The sequence below is a fragment of the Chiloscyllium plagiosum genome, chromosome 15 (assembly GCF_004010195.1).
Source record: "Chiloscyllium plagiosum isolate BGI_BamShark_2017 chromosome 15, ASM401019v2, whole genome shotgun sequence".
Taxonomy (NCBI): domain Eukaryota; kingdom Metazoa; phylum Chordata; class Chondrichthyes; order Orectolobiformes; family Hemiscylliidae; genus Chiloscyllium; species Chiloscyllium plagiosum.
In genome coordinates, this window is record NC_057724.1 from 54,214,204 (window position 1) to 54,240,951 (window position 26,748).

At 41.8% G+C, this 26,748-nt stretch overlaps 1 protein-coding gene across 2 annotated transcripts in view; it reads left to right on the plus strand.

Moving 5' to 3' along the window:
* Window positions 1-26,748, plus strand: part of LOC122557323 (pre-mRNA 3'-end-processing factor FIP1-like) — a 36,642-nt gene that overhangs the window by 3,542 nt on the left and 6,352 nt on the right. For both annotated transcript variants that reach the window (XM_043704902.1, XM_043704903.1), the window contains exons 2-8: window positions 8,697-8,739; window positions 10,345-10,420; window positions 14,075-14,175; window positions 17,845-17,900; window positions 22,538-22,648; window positions 24,117-24,247; window positions 25,386-25,510. In XM_043704902.1, coding sequence (XP_043560837.1) covers window positions 8,697-8,739; window positions 10,345-10,420; window positions 14,075-14,175; window positions 17,845-17,900; window positions 22,538-22,648; window positions 24,117-24,247; window positions 25,386-25,510 — 643 coding nt within the window. The remainder of the gene's footprint in view (window positions 1-8,696; window positions 8,740-10,344; window positions 10,421-14,074; window positions 14,176-17,844; window positions 17,901-22,537; window positions 22,649-24,116; window positions 24,248-25,385; window positions 25,511-26,748) is intronic.

Below are 26,748 nucleotides of genomic sequence, written 5' to 3' on the forward strand. Positions count from 1 at the left end.
TGTGGTGGAGGCTGGTACAATTGCAACATTTAAGAGGCATTTGGATGGGTATATGAATAGGAAGGGTTTGGAGGGATATGTGCCAGGGGTTGGCAGGTGGGGCTAGATCGGGTTGGGATATCTGGTTGGCATGGACAGGTTGGACCGAAGGGTCTGTTTTCATGCTGTACATCTCTATGACTCTATAACCGATCTAGAACTAAAGTGATGAATATGTCCAAATAGATAAAACCCCACTGTGACATTTAAATGGGAATCAATATTCACCCTCAAGACCTAGCACCTTCGTAAGACCACCCATAGGCATAGCCTCTGATTTTGCAAAATTAATCTTGTACCCTGCAAAGGTGCCAAATGTGCTGATGTGTTGTATCAGGCGAGGCACCGAAGCTGCTGGATTTGACAAAAAAAACGTCGTCTGCGTACAACGAAATCTAATGTTATTTTGACCCCACTTCTGGAGCCGATATATCGGAATCCCTACTAATGGCCACCACAACTGTCCAATTACCAACATAAAAAGCAATGGTGAAAGGGGACAGCCCTGCCGGCTGCCCCTAAAAATGTTAAAATTCCTTGATTGCAGTGAGAGGATCACTGTAGAGAACCTTTACCCACCTTGTAATGTTTTCGCCCAAGCCCAACCGCTCCAGAGCATAAAAAAGGCACGGCCACTCAACTCGGTCAAATGCCGTCTCAGAGATAGTGGGAGACGATCATGACTCTGAGTCATTGAACATGTTGAGCATTGGGTCAGACAATATGTTTATAAATTCCTTGTAGAATTCACTGGGAAGACCATCAGAACTGGGTGTCTTTCCACTCTGAAGCTGTTTCACAGCCTCCTGCATCTCTTGCTCTGAGAAGGGGGCATTGAGAAAAGACTCTTCTTCAGGAGTCATGCCCAGGAGTTCCAGATCCTTGAAAAAGGACTCCATCATGTTCTGTCCCTCCTCACAACCCCCAGATTGGTACAACTTCACTTCTACTATTTTAGATTCCTCTGGCTCTTAATTGAAGGTACACTGTACCTATAACTAAAAGTTAAATGCCAGTTTACGCTGTCAGTGCCCATCCCAGACCAGACCTACTCTCTGACTTCTGCAGCGAGCCCTGAATTGTTTCCTAAATGTTTGAACTTCTCTGGGCATCAAGATTACATATCAGCACTGTGCTACACTGTGAGACTGTGAAGTGTTGTTTAAGTTATAAAATAGCTTTGATTAGCTCAAGCCCTTGGGGTGACCCTGTCTCTGGGCCAGAAGGCTGGGTTAAGTCCTGACTGCAGTAGAGATATGTCATAACACACTTGAACATACCGCACTTAATCACATTTGATTAAATGTATCTGCACCCTTTCCGACTGCTACAGTCCCCTGCTGAGCTTGTCACTGGCCTACCAGTTTTACTGGATATTTTTTCAGCTTCAGTTGCAGTTTGGTTCCTAGCCAGAGATTCACTCTTCTGTATTGATGTACATTTCTGTGTGGCTTCTCAAACTTAGGGTGATCTCCAATCACACCAGTGTCTTTTCAATACCTTGTAACTGTTTCTGCACATCTGAATCTTATTCCCATTCAACTATGTTCATCAATGTAGCCGTATAAAAGTAAAATACTGTGATGCTGGAAATCTGAAACCAGAAGAAATATTGGAAAAACAAGGTCCAAATGATATCTGTGGATGGAAGCCATGTTAATGTTTCCGATTGATGACCTTTCGTCAAAATGGTACATGGACAATCAGCAAATGCATTGATGCTCTACCTTTTAAATGGATTCAGTACTTAAATCATCAGGTGTGCCTTTCTCTAACCTGATCAAGAATTTGTCAATTTTACAGGTTAACTCTATCTGCATCAATTTTATTGGACTGTGACACTATTGGAATACATCCCCCTTAATAACCAGACCTTTGGAACTTAAGTTGTCCCTCCATTGATATTTCCTATTTTTATAATAGGTTATTTCCTCTATACTAGATTGGGTTGGGATATCTGGTCGGCATGGACGGGTTGGACCGAAGGGTCTGTTTCCATGCTGTACATCTCTATGACCCTATGACCTCTCTCTCCTCTCACTTCTTCATATCAGTACCCTCCTAAACCCTACCACAATCATTTTTTAATTCTTGACCTTGTTCTTCTTCTGCTTCGGAGCCCAGGCTTGACACTTTCTTGGACAAGGCTACAGCTTCCCTCTCTGCCGTTCTTGGTATCTGATAAAGTTCACACTGAGTCACTTGTAGCTGCCTCCTCCTGAGCAGCAACCCTAACTGCTCCATCAGCACTTTTTTTGACATTATTACCAGATATTCTGTCTGGTGCTAATTAGATTAGATTACATTACAGTGTGGAAACAGGCCCTTCGGCCCAACAAGTCCACACCGACCCGCCGAAGCGAAACCCACCCATACCCCTACATTTACCCCTTACCTAACACTACGGGCAATTTAGTATGGCCAATTCACCTGGCCCTGCACATCTTTGGACTGTGGGAGGAAACCAGAGCACCCGGAGGAAACCCACGCAGACACGGGGAGAACGTGCAAACTCCACACAGTCAGTCGACTGAGGCGGGAATTGAACCCGGGTCTCTGGCGCTGTGAGGCAGCAGTGCTAACCACTGTGCCACCATGCTCTTCCACTCGAATCTCTTCCTTGCTTGAGTTACCCCTGCTTATTTACTTTTTCAGTTGGTCAGTTGCCATTGCATTTCTCTTTGACTTGTTTTATTTGGTTCTGATTGTTATCCTTACTATGTGGATGATTGCATTGACATCTGGACCTTTTTTCCCTAAGTGAAATAATAGTGATATCTGCCTGAACCCTCCAACACTTGCCCTGCCCACACCATTGCAGTGCTGCTGGGGAACTTGTATCTCACCAATTTACTACAATTCTTGAGGAGGTAACAAGCAATTCTGAGGATAGATTTAGGGGAAACCAGTGGATGTAATATATTTGGATTTCCAAAACGTGCTTGATAAGAACCACTCGTGGAGTTTGCACATTCTCCCCGTGTCTGCGTGGGTTTCCTCTAGGTGCTCTGGTTTCCTCCCACAGTCAAAAGATGTGCAGATTAGGTGAATTGGCCATGCTAAATTGCCCTTAGTGTTAGGTGCATTAGTCAGGGGTAATTGGAGGGGAATGGGTCTGGGTGGGTTGCTTTTCGGAGGGTCGGTGTGGACTTGTTGGGCTGAAGGGCCTGTTTCCACACTGTCAGGAATCTAATCTAATCTAATCTAATCATAAGGCTGCTTAAGAGCCATGATGTTGGGGATAGTATATTAGCATGGATAGAGGGTTGGCTAATTATCAAAGACAGAATTGGGATAAAGAGGCCATCTTCAGGGTGGTAACTTGTAACTAATGGTGTGCCATAGATATCAATGCTGGGGTGACCGTTATTTGCGATACACATTAATGACTTGATGAGGAAAATGAATGTGCAATCGTCAAGTTTGGGGATGACACAAAGATGGAAATGCAAGTAGTTAAGGTGACACAAAGAGTCTGCAGTGGAATATAGACAGGTTGCTGAATGGATAAAAGCTTCACAGACAAAATATAATATGGGAAAATAAGTTGTTAAAAAAAACTGAAAGAACTGAGGAATTAAAGGATGAGTAGGGTAGGAATAGGGCCAAAGACAGAATTGGGAAGTTGTATGTGGACCCTGTGGAGATCGGAGAGGAGCTCAACGAATATTTCTCATCGGTTTTCACTCCGGAAAAGGAGAATATTTCAGAGGAGAAGAATGAGATATGTGATATTAGACCAGAAAGGATCAAGGTTAGTCAGGAAGAAGTGTTATCAATTCTAGAAGGAGTAAAAATAGACACGTCCCCTGGGCCGGGTGGGATTTATCGAAGGATTCTCTGGGAAGCTAGGGAGGAGGTGTTGGAACCTTTGGCTTTGATCTTTGAGTCATCATTATCTACAGGTTTTGTACCAGACTACTGGAGGATTGCAAATGTTGTGCCCTTGTTCAAGAAAGGCAATAGAGATGACCCAGGTTATTATAGACCAGTGAGCCTTACATCTGTTATTGGAAAGGATTGTGAGAGATAGGATTAATAATCATCTAGCAAGCAACAATTTGATTGCAAGTAGTCAACATGGTTTTGTCAAGGGTAGGTCATGTCTCACAAACCTCATTGAGTTTTTTGAGAAGTGACCAAGCATGTAGATGAGGGTAGGGCAGTCGACATCGTGTACATGGACTTCAGTAAGACCTTTGATAACGTTCCACATGGTAGGCTGTTGGAGAAAATGCAGAGGCATGAGATTAAGAGTGATTTAGCAGTTTGGGTTAGAAACTGGCTTTTTGTAAGAAGGCAGCGAGTGGTGTTTGGTGGAAAATTTTCAGCTTGGAGTCCGGTTACTAGTGGTGTGCCACAAGGATCTGTTTTGGTACCACTGCTGTTTGTCATTTTTATGAATGACTTAGACGCAGGCATAGGTGGATGGGTTAGTGGGTGTGCAGATGACACTAAAGTTCGTGGAGTAGTGGACAGTGTGGTAGAATGTTGCAGGTGGACTTGGATAAACTGCAGAACTGGGCCAACAGGTGGCAAATGGAGTTCAATGCAGATAACTGAGAGGTGATTCACTTTGGGAAGAATAACAGGTAGGCAGAATACTGGGTGAATGGAAAAATTCTTGGTAATGTGAATGTGCATAGGGATCTTGGAGTCCATGTACATAGATCCCTGAAAGTTGCCACCCACGTGGATAGTGCTGTTAAGAAGGCATAAGGGTATGTTAGGTTTTATTGGTAGAGAGATTGAGTTCCCAATCCGCAATATCATGCTGCAACTATACAAAACGCTAGTGCGGGCGCATTTGGAATATTGTATACGGCTCTGGTTGCCATATTTCGGGAAGGATGTGGAAGCATTGGAAAAGGTGCAGAGGAGATTTAGATTAGATTAGATTACTTTACAGTGTGGAAACAGGCCCTTTGGCCCAACAAGACCACACCGACCCGCCGAAGCGCACCCACCCAGACCCATTCCCCTACATTTACCTCTGCACCTAACACTACAGGCAATTTAGCGTGGCCAATTCACCTAACCTGCACATTTTTGGACTGTGGGAGGAAACCGGAGCACCCGGAGGAAACCCACGCAGACACTGGGAGAATGTGCAAACTCCACACAGTCAGTCGCTTGAGGTGGGAATTGAACCTGGGTCTCTGGTGCTGTGAGGCAGCAGTGCTAACCACTGTGCCACCGTGCCGCCCACTAACCAGGGTGTTTACCCTGGGTGTTGCCTGATCTGAAGGGAAGCTCTTATGAGGAAAAGCTGAGAGACTTGGGTCTGTTCTCATTGGAAAGAAGAAGGCTAAGAGGGGATTTGATGGAGACATACAAGACGATCAGAGTATTAGATAGGGTCGAAAGTGAAAGTCTTTTCCCAAAGTCTTGTACAAGGGAGCATAGCTACAAATTGAGGGGTGATAGATTTAAGACAGATGTCAGAGGCAGGTTCTTTACTCAGAGAGTGGGAAGGGCGTGGAATGCCCTGCCTGCTAATGTAGTTAACCCAACCACATTAGGGAGACTTAAACAATCTTTGAATAAGCACATGGATGATGATGGGATAGTGTAGGGAGATGGGCTTAGATTAGTTCACAGTTCGACGCAACATCAAGGGCCGAGGGGCCTCTCCTGCGCTATATTGTTCTATCTATGTAACTGCGGATGCTGGAAATCAGAAACAAAAACTGAAATTGCTGGAAAAGCTCATCAGGTCTGGCAGCAACTGTGGAGGGAAATCGAGAATTAAAGTTTTGGGTCCAACGACCCTTCAGAACTGATGGTAGCTAGGAAAATGTTGATTTTTATGCAAAAAATAAGGTGGAGGTCTGATTTTAATTGTTTTACATTGAGAGCCAAACCTTAAGCTTCTGAGACCTTAGGACCTCAATCTCTCTTTTAAGACATTAATTAAAACCATCTTTTGACCAAATATTTAGTCATCTGTGCCTAATACGTGACTTGGTGTTAAATTTCACTTCTATGATGTGCCTTGGGATGTTTGATGTTCCTAGTGCATTTATGTAGCACTATTAGAAAGTGGGGACTGCAGATGCTGGAAGTCAGAGTCAAAAAGTATGGTGCTGGAAAAGCACAGCAGGTCAGGCAGCATCTGAGGAGCAGGAGAGAAACACTTCGAGCATGAGCTCTTCATCAGGAATGTATGGGTGTGCAAAGGGGCCTGAGAGATAAATGGGAGAGGGATGGGGCTGGGGGAAGGTAGCTGGGAATGCGATAGGTAGATGTGGGAGTTGCTGGTGATAGGTTGGAGTGGAGGATGGAGCGGATAGGTGGGAAGGAAGATGGACAGATAGGACAGTTCAAGAGGGTGGCGCTAAACTTCACAAGCACCTTCTTGTGAAGGCTGAGGATCCTGGGATTGTATTCATTGGAGTTTAGAAGATTAAGGGGAGATCTAATAGAAACTTACAAGATAATACATGACTTGGAAAGGGTGGACGCTAGGAAATTGTTTCCATTAGGCGAGGAGACTAGGACCCGTGGACACAGCCTTAGAATTAGAGGGGGTACATTCAGAACAGAAATGCGGAGACATTTCTTTAGCCAAAGAGTGGTGGGCCTGTGGAATTCATTGCCGCGGAGTGCAGTGGAGGCTGGGACGCTAAATGTCTTCAAGGCCGAGATTGATAAATTCTTGATGTCACAAGAAATTAAGGGCTACGGGGAGAATGCGGGTAAGTGGAGTTGAAATGCCCATCAGCCATGATTGAATGGCGGAGTGGACTCGATGGGCCGAATGGCCTTACTTCCACTCCTATGACTTATGGTCTTCTACCCTGACCTCAAGTTCTCCTCGACCATCACAGACACCTCCCTCCCCTTCCTAGACCCCTCCACCTCCATTTCCGGCAAAGGACTCAACGTGGACATTTATTTCAAACCCACCGACTCTCACAGCTACCTTGACAACACCACCTCCCACAACCCACTCCTGTAAAAACTCTATCCCTTGCTCCCAATTCCTCTGCCTCTGCCACATCTGCTCCCAGGAGGACCAATTCCACCGTAGAACATTCTGGATGGCTTCCTTCTTCAAGGACTGCAATTTCCCCTCCCACATGGGTGATGATGCCCTCCAGCATATCTCCTCTGCTTCCCACACTCCGCCTTGAACTCTACCCCTCCAACTGAAACAAGGACAGAACCCCTCGGTCCTCACCTGTGAACAGACCCCACCACCAGAACTATATTTCCCTCCCCACCCCTATCTACATTTTGCACAGACCATTCCCTCCACATCTCCCTTGTTAGGTCCATGCCCCTCATCAACCCACCCTCCACTCCTGGCGCCTTCCCCTGCCATCACAAGATGTTTAAAACCTGTGCCTACACCTCCCCCCTCACTTCCAGCCAGGGCCCCGAAGGATCCTTCCATATCTGACTGAGATTTTCCTGCACATCCAAACGCTTCATCTACTGTGTCCATTGCTCGTTATGTGGTCTCCTCTACATTGGGGAGACAGGACGCCAACTTGTGGAACATTTCTGGGACATGTAAACAAAGCCACTGAACTGTGGCTGAACACTTCAACTCCCTCTCCCACTCCGCCAAGGACATGGAAGTCCTGGGCCGCCTCCATCTCCAAATCCTAGCCACCTGACATCTGGAGGAAGAATACCTCATCTTCCGCTTTGGGACCCTCCAACCCAAGGAATCAATGTCGATTTCACTGGTTTCATCATGTCCCCACCCCCCACCTTATCCCAGGTCCAACCCTCTAACTCAGCACCACCCTCTTGAACTGTCCTACCTGTCCATCTTCCTTCCCACCCATCTGCTCCACCCTCCGCTCTAACCTATCACTATCACCCCCCACCTTCATCTACCTATTGCATTCCCAGCTACGTTCCCCTGTTCCAGCAACAACCCCTTCCCATTTATCCCTTAGCCCCCTTGGGGGCCCCCCTACATTCCTGATGAAGAGCTTATGCTTAAAACATCAACTCTCCTGCTCCTTGGATGCTGCCTGACCAGCTGTGCTTTTCCGGAAGCGTACTTTTTGACTATATATATGCACTGTTAATACTGTATCACCTGATGCTTTTTTTTTACAAAATAAGCTGCTCAGTGCTTCTATTGGCATGTGACTAATTCATTTATAGCTCTGTCAAGTATGGGGTACTCCACTGCTGAAAACCTTTCATTCTATATGCACGAATGTTGGGCACTATGTATGTGCAACTGAAGGGTTAATATGCATTTTAGAGCAGATTACCTTTTTTAAACAAGTCCAGTCTTTGGCTTTTTATTGAACATTTCATTTTAAAATAAGGATGCCTCCAGTATTGTCATGAGGCTGTTTTGCAAAAATGGAAACTTTTACATCTTCGCTGCAGTAAGCTAACTCTGTCCTCAAGCAGTGAAAGATTACTTTCTCGAGTTAGGTTTGCACTTTATGCTTTAAGTAGGGTCAGGAATTGAATTGCAAACTTGATTCCCATGTCATACTTCACCGTTTTGCACTTGCGAGGCAGCTTTACTTCAGTGTGGTAGTCGTGATATTACCAACCCATGAGATTTCCCTCGCAAGGTTATACTACGCAAATATTATAAATTTTCAAGATTATTACATTTTGAAATTATTACTTACCTGTTGGAAACCACAAATAGACTTCTCTCTTTCTATTAATAGATGAAAACCCTGGAAAACAAGAAGAGGTGGCTTTGGTTGATGGGTAAGCAACAGGATTTTAATTTGCAGCACTGTATAAGAAAGTTGAATTCCATTCCCATTTCGTTTGAAATGTAAATCCTTATGTGTGTATACACTTTAGACAAACCATTTAGTCATTTGTTCCTTTTACTGCGTTTGGAGAAAAGTTTGTTGTATACTGCATTGACCTCCCCATATTTCTGCACGCATGTATACCTCACGTATTGAGGTTCCTTTGTATTCCTTTACTTTGTTGTTTAATTGTGATTGCAGCATTAGGGAAATGATGAATCAGAATTTCCAGTTGTGTATTGTATGTGTGCTGTTTCATTCTCAGTTTTATAAATCTACATTCTTCCTGTAAATTCCAGCACCATTTTTTAATGTGCATGATACTTGGATCCTTGGCGAGTTCTGAGAAGATTTGTAGCTCAGGTTGAGGTTCTGGATGGAGGTTTATTCACTGAGCTGGAAGATTCATTTTCACCATACTAGATAACATCTTCAGTCAGCCTCCAGACGAAGTACTGCTGATGATTCCTGCTTTCTATTTATATGTTACCTAGTATGGTGACGAAACGTCTGAAATGAACTCTCCAGCTCAACGAAGAAGCCTACATCCAGAACTTGGATTCTTAACCACTGACTGGCATGATTTGAGAGTTGTAGGTCTTTAAAATCTTGTTTTTCTAACTGTAAATAAGCTGCCATAATTGTGGTTTCAAAACCAGTCTTCGTGTTTTCATAATTTCTGATTTTCATTTTTGGGACTTTTGAATTTAAAACAAATCAGATATTATACTGTAATACTGAGACAACAGGCACTTGCTCACTTTTTCTAGTTCACCTTATCTCACCACTGTAATCCTGCTCTGGTTTGTGCTTTTTTCAAGTCTAAATGGAATTAAATGTACGAAATGCAGGCTAACAAATATGAATTGAATTGCCTTTTGTAACCTTTGGGAGTGATGTTGGTGAAGCATATTTAACAAATGTATCAGTTACATCATAGAAACATCCCTATTCTACTTGAAGTCTGTGTTCTTTTTTCCTGTCTAGAGTCCCAAAATATGATTTTTTTTCCGGTCTTGGTGTACTTTCATCTTAATCTTAAAGAAAGTTTGTTGATTACCAAGAAATACTTTATTCCATCCTGAAAGGATGCATATCGTTGTCATATCATTATAAACTTTACCCAAAAACTTAATGGGGAATATCAGTCTTGTGGCTCTCTTTATAGAGTTCTACTAGTGAGGTAAATGTTTATGATGTATTTATTACAAAGAATCCATAATTTTGAATTGAAAATTGGGCAACTAATCATAAGTCAGAACTGCGATGAAAAACTGTTGGTATTGTCCAGACAAACAGCTAAGAATGGCTGTCCGAATAAAGTCCTAAAGTTAGTGGCAATTTTTATTCAGCTTTGTTTGCATGAGTCTGTGCCCTCACAAAATGCATAGAAAATGAGCATTTAAAAATTAAATTGTTGATAATTAAAGAAGAAAATGCAAATAATCTTAAGACATCTTCTCCTAAGAATGTTAGTTATTTAAAATTAAAATCATTATTCAAATTTATCATCTTATGTTTTGTTTTGATGTAACTTGGTTACTTGCTTGTACAGGGGTGAAGATTCTTTAAAATCGCTGCAGGAGCCGTCACAAGAATTCAAAGTCAGCAATTTGGAAATGGCTGAGGCTGTAAGTTTCAGAATGGTGTTCTCAGCATTAGTTTGCTATTTGTTTAGTAATTGGGTAAAGTCTCAGTTAAAAAGAATGTAGTATTTCAGATGGAGAGTTCTGCATATTCCATGTCAATGATTTACGATTTAGTCAGAATGTGCCTCAGGAGTGGGTCGGATTAATTCATTAGGATTGCACCATACTTTTTTATGCTTTCAGTGCTGCTTTTTGACGGCTGCATTATTTAGACCCTTCCTTCATTTTAATCAGAGGAAGTTGTAACGTTGAAGGACATGGGAGCACATGTGCTATTGTGTATCTTATGCTTGCACACTCTCGTCATTACCTGACAAAGTACAAGTTTCCTATTTCTGTCTTTAAACTCTAAATAATAAAATGCACAGATGTGGACAGTGAAGCTTTCATTTTTGAAAGGAAATGCTGCAGGTCAGCTGAAAAAAGACTGTGAAAAATTAGATCAAAAGAGGTGATCTGCATGTGGTATATTATTATGCTAATTATTTTTGGACAATTAGAGTCATAAAGATGCACAGCACGGAAACACACCTTTCGGTCCAACTTGTCCATGCCAACCAGATATCCCTAAATTAATCTAGTCCCATTTGTCAGGATTTGGCCCATATCCCTGTAAACCTTTCCTCCTCATATACCCATCCAGATGCCTTTGAAATGTTGTAATTGTACCAGCCTCCACCACTTCCTCTGGCAGCTCATTCCATACGCTGTACATGAAAAACTTGCACCTTAGGTCCTTTTTAAATTTTTCTCCCTAATCTTAAACCTATGCCCTCTCGTTTTGGACTCCTCCCCATCCCACGGAAAAGACCTTGTATATTTACCCCATGCATGCCCCTCATGATTTTATAAATATGTGTAATGTCACCCCTTAGTTTCCAATGCTGCAAGGAAAATAGCCCCAGCCTCTCCCTATAGCTCAAACCCTCCAAGCTTGGCAACATCTTTGTAAATCTTTTCTGAACCCTTTCAAGTTTCACAACATCCTTCCTGTATCAGGGAGACCTGAATTGCACACAGTATTCCAAAAGTGGTGTAACATGGCCACCCAAATCATATACTCAATGCTCTGACCAATAAAGGCAAGCAAATCAAATGCTGCCTTCACAATCCTATCTACCTGCGATTCTACTTTCAAGCAACAGTGATCCTCACTCCAAGGCCACTTTGTTCAGCAACACTCCCCAGGATCTTACTATTAAGTGTATAAGTCCTGCCCTGATTCCAAAATGCAACACCTCACATTTATGTAAATTAAACTCCATCTGCAGCCCATTACCTCATGATAAATTGTACTGTCAAACTAAATGAATCTGACCCTGACTTGGTCAGTATATTTGCTGTCTATGAATAAAGCAATCTAATTTATTTGTGTCAATTTTTTCTTGATTCACCTTCAGAATGTTTAAAGACACATGAAAGATACATATGTTCAGTCCAGGACACAAAGGAGTACAATGTATTAAACTCCCATGTGTTTTTCATTATTCAAGTTGATGTATGACAGTGAAATTATTATCTTAGGAATGATTTCTGTTCAACTGAAGAGGTATCAAATAGAATCAGCAAAGGTTTAGTCGTTGACCCTGGCTGTGAAGGGAGAAACAATGGACTGAATTTAATGGAAGCATACCGGTTGGGACAGGGGCAGGGTGGATACCCTGTCACTTTCCAGACTCTCCAGTTAAGTTCAGGGTGGAAGGTTCAAACATTACCTTTCTGTCCACAGACCAGTTGAGGTCTTTAAGTGCCACTTAAGAGCCTTATTCCATAGCCCTGGTAATCCCCAACCACCTCGGGTAGGTGGGGAGGGGTCACCTGTCGTCTTGGGTGTTCTGTGCCCAAAGAAGTGATCTGCTAATGGAAGCCAAGGGACCTTCAGGGACACAACCCTCCACAATTGATAATATCCCCATGCTGGGACCCCACTGCCCTTGATGTTTCTGCCCATTCACCTTTGTTCAAAGAGGTTCAGTTCTGAACCTTCTAGTCAATTCCACTGCAGTACCAGCAAATGGCTATGGTTCCTGGGGGTACTGAGAGCATTAGTGATCTGCAGATTCCGGGTGTGATATCTACATTGCACAAGGACATTGTTGGGAAATTGTTCCTTATGGCACCGGGGACCTCAACAGATTGGTTAATTGGGATTTTATCTCAATAGGGCTTCTAGAAAAGGCTGTGAGAACTGATGGGTTGCCACACCATTACAACCATTGAATTTCGCCAATGTTTAAAGGGAAAAGAGGAAAAATAACATAGTGAGGTGGCAAAGGAATTTCCACTTATTTTCATAGGATGATGGTTAAGCTTCAGGATATATTAATGTTTCCTAGCCAACGATCCAATGTGTACTAAATCATATTGACTTGAAAGATATCAGGCCTTTTTTCTGTTTGGGCAAAGTAACCTAGCCTCAGCTAGGGTAGCAGTAACCACAGCAGGCAGGACTAGATGGAAAAATTATCAGCAATAATCTTATATGTGACTGGTGTCAAGTGATCTTTTTGAAAAATGCAAGACTTTGGGTGAGGCCTGGATTGGCTGTGTTTTCTGGGTTCTTTTAACAAACCTTTAAAATAGAGATTTCTCGATGACTATGAAAGATGTCCTTGAAATGTAACCTCATCTCATCTAGTCTGCCAAATGACAGCAGCTGAATTGAATGTATTGTAGGCCAACCCAGCACTTATTGCACATCTCTTATTACCCAGAGGGCATTACTAAGGTCTGAAGTTGCATGGAAGCCAGACAGATGACAGCTTTCCTTGCTTACCGACTATTAGTAAACCAGATGACATTACAATGCCATTAGGCTAGTTTTTTATTCCAGACTTTATTGAGTTGAAGTTGCACTATCTACTATCATGACCCATATCCTGGTTAATATCATGGGGTTCTAGATTACTCGTCCAGTGACAAATACCACTACGTCAACACCACCTTCATGACCTAAGCCAGCTAAGAACTAGTTTGAAGCAAGGTTTTTTCCACAAGGGTATTTTATCCCATCAGTCAGAATTATTTTTAAATCCACGTGCTGATGCACTACTTCACCATCTTCCCAACCTCCTTAAGTCTTTAAAACCAACTGTACTTTATCTGCTCTTTTTGCATGGAGCAGATAAAGTACAGTTGGCCAAAAACAATCTCTCCGCAATTGGTGTAAAGTGACAGTGGGGTGCACTATCTGCAAGAAGCACTGTAGTGACTCACCAAGGTTCCGTTGATGTCACCTTCCGAAACTATGAACTCTACCATCTAGAAAAACCAAAAGCAGAATGGTAACACAAGCAGCACCAAGTTCCATTCTAACTTGGCAAATATTGGTGTTCCTGCTCTGTTGCCATATCAGTATCCTCGAATAGCCTACTTAACAATTCTCTGGGTATACCTTCACTTCAAGAAGGCAGCTCATTTCTTTTTCCATCAGGGAGAATAATTAATGCTAACCATGCCAGTAATGTCCACATTCGATGAATGAATAAATACACATAGCAAATCTGTCTCTTGTTATTTAAACAAATAGCTTATAAGAAGGGATTGAACCAAAATGTAATCATTCTGACTTAATAGCAAAATTGATACTTCAGAAATTTATTAACATGTTGGTTGATTGAAATGTATGTATTTTAGGCTTCACAAAATGGTGATGAGGATGACAGTGACAGCGACAGTGATGACGATGATGTGAAGGTCACTATTGGCAACATTAAGACAGGTGCACCACAATATATGTAAGTGAACTTGTATGTTATTATATCTTTTTTTTATTACTATAACAAAATAAACTGTGGGCACTGGAAATCTGAAACAAAAACAAAAATTTCTGCTTTTGTCTATGTATTACATTGCTTTATTTGATCAAACATTGTAGAATAAGACAAGTAACAAGTAGGGAATCTAACCTAACACTTGCTTAGACCACGTAGCTCTTGACCTTATTTAAGTCTTGGCCCAAACATAAATAAAAGAACTGAACTCTAGAGGTGAAGTGAGAGTGACTGCCCTTAACATCAAGGCTGCATTTGACCAAGACCTGTACAATGTGACAAGTGGCAAATAACATTTATGCTACACAATTCCCAAGGAATAACTATCTCCAATGAGAGAGAGAATTTAGGCATCGCCCTTTGACATTCAGTGGCATCAGCATCACTGAGGCCCCCACTATCAACGTCCTGGAAATTGGCCTAGATCAAACACTGAAGAGGACTAGCTGTATGAATTGTGAGTACAAGAGCAGGTTAGAGTCTAGGAATTCTGCAACAAGGACCTAACTTCCCAAAGCCTCTCTACCATAAACAAGGCATAACTCTGATGAAGTACTCCAAACTTGCCTGGACGAATGCATCTTCAACAATACATGGACTTGTCCCCTCTAGAACAAAGCAGTCCACTTGATTGGCACTACATCCACAGGAAATCACTTTATCCATCACTAATACGTTGTGGCAGCAACGTGTGCCATCTGCCAGATGCACTGTAGAAATTCACTGTAACTCTTCAGTTAGCATCTTCCAAACCCATGACCACTACCATCTAGAACAGCAAGGGCAGCAGGTATATGGGAATGCTACCTGCAAGTCTCCTGCCCCGTAACACCCCACCAAGCTGCTCAATATCATGACTTGGAAATATGTTGCTATTCCTTCCATTTGCTGAGTCAAAAACCATCCCTCCCTCTCTCCCTACCTATCAAAATTGTGGGTCTACCTATATCAAATAGACTGCAGTGATTGGTGAAGGTAGTGCACTACCACCTTTTTGACAGAATTGGGGATGGGCAATAATATTTGGCTCAACCAGTGAAACCCACATCCCCTAAATAATTTTTTGTAAAAAATGAACAAGAAGTTGACAAAGTTTTGTTTAAATCAACCTAACTACCAGATCCCTCAAATAAGTTTTGTCTCCACTAGAACATGGCAACATGTTGCTTGCCCCACTGAAACTTCCTATTAATCTTTTCCTTAAGTTCGTTATTCTTCATATAAAGAAATGAAATATTAACTTCCTTTCTTGTTATTGACATTAACTTGAAGGAGTTCCAGTGCTTTCACTCAGCAGCAGTGAAGGATAGGCAATATCCTTTCTAAATAAAATTGTATGTGTGGATTAAATTAGATTACTTACAGTGTGGAAACAGGCCCTTTGGCCCAAGAAGTCCACACCGACCCTCCGAAGAGCAACCCATCCAGACCAATTCCCCTACATTTTACCCTTTCACCTTACACTATTTAGCTTGGCCAATTCACCTAACCTGCACATCTTTGGACTGTGGGAAGAAACCAAGCAGACACGGGGAGAATGTGCAAACTCCACCCAAACAGTTGCCTGAGGTGGGAATTGAACCCGGGTCTCTGGCGCTGTGAGGCAGCAGTGCTAACCACTGTGCCACCGTGCCGCCCAAATTGGAGGGGAAGTTACAAGTTGCGGTATTCCCATGTCTCTGCTGCTCTTGTCCTTTTTAGATAGTAGCATTGTGGGTTTGGAAAGAGGCTTGATGAATTTCTGCATGGATCTTGTAGTGGTATGCACTGCTGCTATTGAAAGTCCATGGTGAGGGAGTGAATTTTGTAGATATGGTACCAATCAAGTGGGTTGCTTTGTCCTGGTTGGTGTCAAGCTTCTTGAGTATTGTTGGAGCTGCACTCGTTCAGACAAGTGGGGAGTATTCCCACAGACTCCTGTCCTGTAGATGGTTGACAGGCTTTGGGGAGTCAGGAGGTGAGTTGCCTGCTGCAGGATTCCTAGCTTCTAATCTGCTATGGTAACCACAGTATTTATGATGCGCCTAACTTACTTTTTGGTTAGTGGTAATTTCCAGAAAGTTGATAGTAGAGGTTTCAGTGATGGTAACAGCATTAAAAATCATATGGCATTGGTTAGATTCTCTTTCATTGGCGATGGTTGCTTGACATTTATGTGGCATGAATGTTATTTGCCAACTAGTCAACGCAAGCCTGGATTTCGGCCAGTGCGTATGGACATAGCCTACTTGAGTCATTGAGTCATACAGCATGGAAACAGAACTTTTGGTCCCACTTGTCCATGACAACCAAGTTTTCCAAACTAAACCAGTTCCACTTGCCTGCATTTGGCCATATCCCTCTCAACATTTCCTACTCATATCCCTATCCAAACGTCTTTTAAATGTTGAAACTGTACCTGCGTCAACTACTACTTCCGGCAGTTCATTCCACGTACGATCCATCCTGTATGTGAAAATGTTGTCCCTCGGGTCTTTTTTAAATCTTTCTCCTCTCCTTAAAAAATGCCCTCTGGTTTTGAAAGACCCCACCCTTGGGAAAAGACTTCTGCTATTCACCTTGTCTATGTTGCTTGCGATCTTAAACCTCTATAAGATTACCCCTCAACATCCTATGCTCCAGTGAATAATGTTCCAGTTTAACCTTATAACTCAAATCTTCCTATCCTTGTAACACCCTGGTAAATCTTTTCTGAACCTTCTCCAATTTAATAATATCCTTCCTATTGCAAGGCAACCAGAACTGTATACAGTACTAGTACTGCGGAATCACAAATGGTGCTGAACATTTTCCAATATCAGAGAACATCCTCACTTCTTTTCCATTATGCTGGAGGGAAGATGATTGAAGCTGCTGAGCATGTTCAGACCTGAGACTGTACCAAGATAATAGTTAGCCCTGGTTCAGTGGTAGCCCTCTTACCACAGAGTTAGACACTGTGGTCATACTCCAAGGATTTGGTCACAGTCTAGGCTATCATTCCACTCTTGGACCATAAGACATAGGAGCGGAAGTAAGGCGATTCAGCCCATCGAGTCCACTCCGCCATTCAATCATGGCTGATGGGCATTTCAACTCCACTTACCCGCATTCTCCCCATACAGTACCATACTAAGGTACTGTATTTTAGACAGGATTTTTATAGCAAGGCCTCATTGGCTCCATCGAGTAGGCCTGAGTGATCTCTTGATGATATTTTGAAGAAGATCAGATAAGCTTGCTCTGGTGTCCTATCACCATTTACCTTAGCCAACAGATTATCTAATCAGTAATATTTTACTGTGCACAAACTGACCTCATGTTTTCAATATCACAAGGTCTGTGTGTCAAATACTGTTTCATTTGCTGTAAAGCCCTATGGAATGTTCTGCATGATGGTATATGAATGCAAGTCTTTATTTCTTTATAAATCAACACATCTCAACTATTCAGTTTTTTGAACTAAGAAAATTTGTTGCAATTTTTCACATATGTCAAAATCTTTCTTAATCACGGATACATTTTAACGTAGGCGGGGGTAGGGTAATGGCCCACTTACCGGAACTTGTTAGTAATACAATACATAGTGATATGTATTTAAAAATGAAAAGAAATTGAAAATTGTTTTAATTTATTTACTTTTAATTTATACAGGGGGACTCCGATGAACTTGAATCTGAAGAGTGGACGGCCTTATGGCTCTTCTGCAGGTCAGTGAGCTGCCTATACAGCAATTTTTCAGTGATAGTAGTGAATTTTTAGATTACGCAGGGCTGTTCACTTTAATTGAAAACCACTAGGTAGCCCATGACCCGTTTTACTGGCATGTGGAAGACTACTGGGAACGAACGAGACTCGCGGTTGGTGTGTTGCCTCCCACGTGCCAGGGTCCGTGATGTCTCGGATCGTATCTTTGGGGTCCTGAATGGAGAGGGTGACCAGCCTCAAGTCGTTGTCCATGTAGGTACCAATGACACAGGTAGAAGGAGAGATAGGGATGTAAGACAGGATTTCAGGGAGCTAGGGTGGAAGCTGAGAGCTAGAGTTGTTATCTCTGGTTTGTTACCCGTGCCATGTGATAGCGGGGCAAGGAATATGGATGGTGCAGGAGGGTGGGTTTCAGGTTCTTGGACAATTGGGGCTCATTCTGGGGAAGGTGGGACTTGTACAAACAGGACGGTCTTCACTTGAACCAGAGGGGTACTAATATCCTGGGTGGGAAATTTGCTGGAGCTATTCAGGTGGGTTTAAACTAGCTCAGCCGGGGGATGGGAACCGGAGGTGTAGCTGCAGTGCACAGGAGGATGAGAGTAGGAAGGACAAGGATAGGATTTCAGGGTCACAGGAATGTGCTGGCAGACAGCGAAGTGGTTTGAAGTGTGTTTACTTCAATGCCAAAAGTATCCGAAATAAGATGGGTGAGCTTGCAGCATGGATAGGTACTTGGGACGTCGATGTTGTAGCCATTTCAGAGACGTGGATAGAGCAGGGTGAGGAATGGGTGTTGCACGTTCCAGGATTTAGATCTTTCATTAACAACAGGCAAGGTGGTAAAAGAGGGGGACATGGCCTTGTTAGTCAAGGATAGTATAATGGTGGCTGAGAGAACTTTTGATGAGGACTCGTCTACTGAGGTAGTGTGGGCTGAGGTTAGAATTAGGAGAGGAGAGGTCACACTGCTTGGAGTTTTTTATAGGCCTCCGCAGAGTTCCAGGGAGGTGGAATAGAGGACTGGCAAAATTATTCTGGGTAGGAGTGAAAGGAACAGGGTGGTCATTATGGGGGACTTTAACTTCCCCAACATTGACTGAAAATGCTATAACTCTAGTATGTCGATGGACAAAAACTGATCCAATGTGTACAGGAGGGTTTCCTGACACAGTGTATCGAAGGGCTGACAAGAGGGGAGGCCACACTGGATCTGGTGCTTGGTAATGAACCAGGCCAGGTGTTTGATTTAGTTGTAGGTGAGCACTTTGGAGAGAGTGACCATAATTCAGTTACGTTTGGTTTAGCGATGGAAAGGGATAGGTTCAAGCCATAGGTCAAGAGCTATCAATGGGGTAAGGGCAATTATAATGCTATTAGGCAAGAATTAGGATGCATAGAATGGGGTAGTAAAATGCAGGGGATGCAGGTAATGGAAATGTGGAGCTGGTTTAAGGAAAAGATATTGCGTGTCCTTGATAGGTATGTCCTTGTCAGGCAGGGAGGAAGTGATAAGGTAAGGGAACCGTGGTTTACAACAGAAATTGCATCTCTTGTTACGAAGAAGAATGAGGCAAGATGGTTCAGATGAGGCAATGGAGAGTTGCAGATCAGCTAGGAAGAATTTGAAGAGAGAGTTAAGAAGAGCAAAGAGAGGACACGAGCAGTCTTTAGCAAATAGAATGAAGGAGAACCCTAGGGAACTTTAGGAAACTTATTTTTTTAATCTGCTGTCCTTGCCCAGTATGGCCCATGTGATGCCAGACCCACAGAAATATAATTGATTCTTCACTGCCTTCCTGCATGCCTCTCAATCAAGACCAATTCGGGATAGCTAACAAATTTTGGCCCTGCATCCAACATCCATAAACCAGGAATGAATGGCTGTGGCTGTTTGACAAATTGCTTTTCGTTAACTGAGCTGTGATAAAATTTGTTGTTCTGCAGATACTTGTTGTGTTTTGAGTTTAACATAGTATGTTGTTATTTGAGCTATCAGTTCATGCACCAAATTGCACTCTACATAGCCAAACAGGCTAGGAAGGACCTTGGTCAGTCTCCAGGATTCTCTGTTAGGATTGGTTTTCTTAAATAAGTTTGCTCATTCATCAGTAGGACCTGCACAGAGATGAAGAGATGGTAACGGTCAGAATTTTATTTCAGTTTTAACCTATGGATATATGGTACTGTAGAGAGAGAGAGAGTTAATCTCAAATTGGTGTCCCTTTATTCTGAACCTAAGATGAGAAGTAATTTCTTGTGAGGATTGTAAGCCTTTAGAACACCTTACCACAGAGAACTGTGGGAGCAGAGTCATTGCCTATATTTAAGGCTGCGATACACTGTTGATCAGTAGGAGATTCCACGGTTGTTGGAAAAATGCAGGAGGGTGGATATGACTGATGTTGGATCAGCTATGATCCTAATGAATGGTTAAGTAGGCTCGAGGGGCCAAATGGCCTATGTCAGTTCCTATTTATTTTGGTCTTACATGAACATCAATTTATCAATATCCTTTGAACGGTTTTGATGATGGCAACTCGACTGTCAAGAGTAGCTTTGTCTATGTAACTTGTGGTTTCAAATTTAACCCGAAGGAAATTTATAGATTGTCATATGTAATACTTTAATGTTGATTCAAAGAAATCAATTACTTAAAAGGGATTGATTTGTGCTGATGGAAGGCCAAAGTTATTAAAGCAGATAAAGAGTTAATGCACTGGAGTGATATACTGAGTTATTTCTGTTTCTTTATTCTACTTCCTGGCTGAAAGGCAATTCCTGAACCCATTTCAAATAATAGGCTTAAGCAAGAGCACATTAGTTATCTGTTAGCTTGTCATATAAGCCTAAAAGGTATAACATCACTGAACAGCTTTACTGTATAAAACACCTGAAAGCTCTACTGTGATTTTTGAATCCAATTTAATGTGCAGTTTCTGATGTTCATGTGACTGTTTTTCTTCGGTGTAAAAATGGTTAAATAAAGTCTTTAATTGTGATGCTTCTATAAATCATTTTAGTTGTTAATAGTTCTTTAGCCAATGCTGTGATGCAGTCCTGTTTCTAGGGAAAGGAGTTAATGTTAATTGAACCAGTTTATACAGGAGAATTCAGAATGAACGGTGGCACAGTGGTTAGCACTGCTGCCTCACAGCGCCAGAGACCCGGTTCAATTCCCGCCTCAGGCTGTGTGGAGTTTGCACATTCTCCCCGTGTCTGCGTGGGTTTCCTCCGAGAGCTCCGGTTTCCTCCCACAGTCCAAAGATGTGCAGGTCAGGTGAATTGGCCATGCTAAATTGCCCGTAGTGTTAGGTAAAGGGGTAAATGTAGGGGAATGGGTGGGTTGCGCTTCGGCGGGTCGGTGTGGACCTGTTGGGCCGAAGGGCCTGTTTCCACACTGTAATATAATCTAATCTAATTTAATCTAATCTAAACCAAGTGCTATGCGCAAAACCCTAAATAAAAGTGTAAATCGTATGTCAGTTTTCTCTGAAAATCACTGGTCTGTTCTAAATTAGTTAATCCTGACATATTGGAGTGAATCGATTGTAGTTGGCTTCCCTGTCCCCGCCTCAGAAATAAGAATGAGAGATTGGGCCTCTGCTGCTCAATGGCCAATGTAACAGTGAATGAGCAGTTGGTACTCCTCCAATTGAATACCTTGGCGCAGATTGTGCAGACTTTCTGTTGAATTAATAGATGCACAAATGAGATATTCGAGACTAACCACTCCACTGGGAACTGCACAGATCTGTACCAATCACCACAAAATGAGGAGTCTTACAAAAATTGTTCATTTAAAGCAAATGTATTAACAAAGATGACTAGAAGTAATTAGATTTTTATTGGCTGAGTATCACTTCAGTAGAATGCATTTTAATAGAGTTTGAAAATTTATGCTGCAATGTCTACGGAGTTTCTAATCAAATACTGAGGAAAGATTGTAAAAACTGGACAGCAACAAAGGAATTTAACAGATGTTCCTAAATAAGATCCATTTATGGATAATGTGTGAGAAATTCATTCAAATAAACATTAGTTTTAAAAATAATTGGACATTGCTTGAAAGCAGGTCAGTTTTCTCTCTTCACTTTGAGAATTTTCTAATAGAATATTGTCATAGCTCTTGTGTTCAAACATGGTACTTTTAATATTTTAGTAGACTAGGTTAGATTACCTACAGTATGAAAACAGGCCCTTTGGCCCAACCAGTCCACACCGACCCTCCGAAGAGTAACCCACCCAGACCCATTTCCCTCTGACTAATGCACCTAACACTATGGGCAATTTAGCATGGCCAATTCACCTGATCTGCACATCTTTGGACTGTGGGAGGAAACCGGAGCACCCGGAGGAAACCCACGCAGACACGAGGAGAATGTGCAAACTCCACACAGACAGTCGCCCGAGGCTGGAATCGAACCTGGGACCCTGGTGCTGTGAGGCAGCAGTGCTAACCACTGAGCCACCGTACTGCTCACTTGGTTTATATGCAAAATAATTTTGCTGCAGTGAGTACTTATTATTGATTAAGCATTTGTCATGGGCAATTCACTGGTTATGCTGTAAAGAGAATGAAATTTTGTTGAAAGGAAATGTTTTGATTGTAAAAGTGTCTTTTCTGTTCTTGCTACAGCAAAGTTGCATTCCCGAGGTATTGACTTAGATGCCCCTGGGAGCATCAATGGGATTCCAGTGATTGAGGCAGATTTAGATTTGTTTGAAGACAAACCTTGGAGAAAACCAGGTAAGTTTTGAATAAAAATAATTGTTTTTGGTCCAAACACACACAATGCTGGAGAAATTCAGCTACCCTGGCAAATCTGTGGGGAGAGAAACAGAGTTAACATTTTGAGACAGATGTGGCTATTATTCAGAAGCCTATTTTTAATGCCTAGCATGATTCTGTTATAGACAATAGGTGCAGGAGTAGGCCATTCTGCCCTTGGAGCCAGCACCACCATTCATTATGATCATGGCTGATCATCCTCAATCAGTATCCTGTTCCTGCTTTATCCCCATAACCCTTGATTCCACTATCCTTAAGAGCTCTATCCAACTGTGTCTTGAAATGTTTAATGAAATTGTTTAATGCATGTTGAAATGAAAGGCCATGCACTTAGTTAACACCTTTCATATCGTCAGACGTTCAAAAATGTAGAATCGTTAAAGTATTGTCACTATTGTTACATTGTTAAATGAACAGCGAATTTGTGGATGGTTGTCTCTCTCAGACAAGACTTGAGACCTTTTTTACCGTGAATTTTTAGTGTAAGTTTTTAAATTGAGAAATGTAAACTATTTACAACTAAGAATGTCTAAAGTGCTGGTGTGAGCTATTCAGTAAATCCTTTGGAATTACCATTGACTTCCCAATTCCAATTAAGTTTCCAAACATGATTATTGACACCAGAATGGAGTCAGAAATTGACAGCCTCAGACTCCAACTTTGATGTTGCCTAGAAAACCCTTTGGAGGATGTGGGTATTGACAATGCTGAATTGCTGCTGTATTTGTTTATCTATGCTGCAAGCAGTAACACATATATTTTGATATAAATTGGGAAACTAATTAAGATAAGGAGTTTTCATTGAGTGTGCAAATTTAATTGCGTGTTTCTTTAGAGACCAAAATTCCCAAAGTGAATGTGAGGGCCCCCAACGGGGTTGCGAGCTGACATTTGGGTTTGAGATTGCTAAGGCAGCATTGGCTCATACCCCCAAAAACATGGTGTTGTGGTGGGAAAAGATTTGGGAAACACTGTTATGAATGCTTGAGACCCAGGTGATGAATGTTTAACTCTTTTTGTTATTAGGTCATTGTCCTCATCCTTGTACAGTGCGAATGGTCGGGAAAGCCAACTTTTGTGAAGGAAGCTATTGGAACATGGAATATTTTATCACAGGAAGTTGTTGAGACAGAAAGAATTGCAGCTTTTTAAGAAATAATGGGTAAATATTTGAAGCTGAATAGATACAGAGCTATGAAGAGAGCACAGGGCTGAGAGGTGAATTTGGGGTTGCTCTGACAAAAAGCCAGCGCAAACATTCTAGGCCAAATACTGGCTTTCTGTGCTGTAGTCTTATAATTGTTCAATTGAGTGAATGGTGAGGTAAGGGTTATCGAGTACCAATATTTCATTTGCAGGTAGGAGGGAAAATAGTTGACTTTGACATAACATGCTCCTTTATTTTTCCATTTACTTCCTTTCTTAGGAGCTGATCTTTCTGATTATTTTAATTATGGCTTCAATGAAGAGACGTGGAAAGCTTATTGTGAGAAACAACGAAGACTCCAGTTAGGACTTGATCCTATACTTGCATCTGCTTCAGAGAGCAAAAAATTGGTACAGAATACTTTGCTGCTTAAAGGGTGAATGGGATAACAATTGGTTTGTTGCTTCACTTTGTTTCACAGTTTAAGGATTTTATTTTCTGTTTGGAATGAGTTACCAAAATAAAACAAAACTCTTAATGTAGTTCAGAAGATACTTCGATCAGTCTGTTTTATTGATAGATAATGGCCATTCTGTTCTGTGGTGAGTTAATTACGGTTATTTTGTTTGGAAATCTGAAGACATTTGAGCAGCGTCCTCATCATTACAGATACTGTGTGTGATGTAATACATGTCAGTAATTAATTCTCCAGTCAATATTCAGTTATGTTTAAGTAACATAATCTACAGGAATAAGGGCTTATCTAGTTTCCACACTTACTGGCATTCGTTAGTAATAAAATAACTTTCATTTCTGTGTAGCAGTGGGCGGCATGGTGGCACAGTGGTTAGCACTGCTGCCTCACAGCGCCAGAGACCTGGGTTCAATTCCCACCTCAGGCGACTGATTGATTGTGTGGAGTTTGCACGTTCTGCGTGGGTTTCCTCCGGGCACTCCGGTTTCCTCCCACAGTCCAAAGATGTGCAGGTCAGGTGAATTGGCCATGCTAAATTGCCCGTAGTGTTAGGTAAGGGGTGAATGTAGGGGTATGGGTGGGTTACGCTTCGGCGGGTCAGTGTGGACTTGTTGGGCCTGTTTCCACACTGTAATGTAATGTAATCTAATCTAATCATAATCTAATCAATTTCTGAGTCCCAGGAAACCTAAAATACTTTATTGCTAATTAGATACATTTGAGGTATATTTGCAGGTCTTTCAACTTGGTTTGATGGAAAACAATGTTGAGAGATAAACAAGATTTGAGAGAGGAATGTTAATTAGACTACTCTTTGCTCTATGTTGAATAGCACCAGAGAAGCTTTCCACCTGAACTGGAATCCCTTTTAAACATCACCTCTGAAAAATAAAGTAGGCCCTCAGTACAGTTCTCAAGGAGCAGCCAAAACTAAATGCTAAAGTCTTGCTTGCTTATGTGTTCTTGAAACTGTTTAATGTTAACTTAATGTTTAAGTGTGATATGTGTGTTTTGCGCAAATTTTACAAAAGGCTTGTGTCTACTCATTGTTTCCAACCATCTCTTTTGCCTAGGTTCAGCAAGGGAAAGTGAGCAACATAGAGAAGGATCTGGAAAATAATTTACCCAAAATGGAATTGAAAGCTGATTTTACATCTCCTCCTGGTGGAAGGATGAAAGCAGGCCCACCGCCTAATAGGTAAGATGCATTGCTACTGACGATCAATACGTACTTGTGAAAGCTGAATAAACATAAAAACAAAATATAGTGAGTTTAGGTGGAACCCAGTCCAGTCCTAATTCTCCACAAAGAATAAAAGAACTGCAATTACTGAGGATCTAGAATAAAAATTAAATGCTGGAAAAACTCAGAAGCTCTCGCAGCAGCTAAGGACAGAGAAACAATGTTAATGCTTTGAGTTCAGTAGCTCTTCAGCAAAGGCCTGTAAAATAATTCTCTTCTGATGTCTTTTTTGTGAAGGTTGATTTTTGTTCAAGTGGTGGGGAGCTGTTGGCTTTGAACTTCCAATCTTATGATCTCCTAAAATGGAAGATAAGCACTCTTAGAATGAGGAATAGATGTGATACATCATTGGGTTGTGTCAGTAAAGGATGCTGATAGAAAATAGGGTTAAATCTTTCTTTCTGCTGTTTAAGACTTTTCCAAATTCTTGTGTATGTAGCACTTTATTTTTCTTGTAACCTTTTAATATTCTTTTGTTAAGTAAATTAGTAGTTTCTTGGGAATTTTTCAGTGACCAATCACCATGTTAACCAAATTGTAAACAATAAATTTTACAATTTATCAAGCCAGGATTCACTATGGCTTCTGATTGCTCATTTGGGATTAAGGGCAGGATTTGGCTCGGCTGTGATATGCTCACAATTTAAAAGGTTTGCTGTGTAAGATCACTTAAATAGAATAAGGTAGTGGAAGTTGACTGGCACTCCAGCAAGGGTCAGATTGTTTAAGAAGGGAGAAAATTACGCAATAACTAATGTCACTTGTGGGATTAGATATTTTAATTTTGCAATTCTTTTCAAAACACCAAACACTTGCAACACAGGTGAAACTTTGAAATGTTGATGCTCAGAGGGACTTGAGTATACTTGTATAAGGAAGATAAAGTTAACATGAAGATAAAGCAAGCAGTAGGAAGCAGGTGGCATGTCAGCCTTTATTAAAAGTGGATTGAAGTACAAGGATAAAGGAATCTTGCTGCAATTGTACAGGGCTTTGGTCAGACCACATCTAAAATACTGAGTGTTGTTTGCGTCTCTGTAAGTAAGGCAAGATGTACATTCATTGGAGGTAGCTGAAAATGTGTTGCTGGAACAGCGCAGCAGGTCAGGCGGCATCCAGGGAACAGGAGAATCGACGTTTCGGGCATAAGCCCTTCTTCAGGAAAGAAGGGCTTATGCCCGAAACGTCGATTC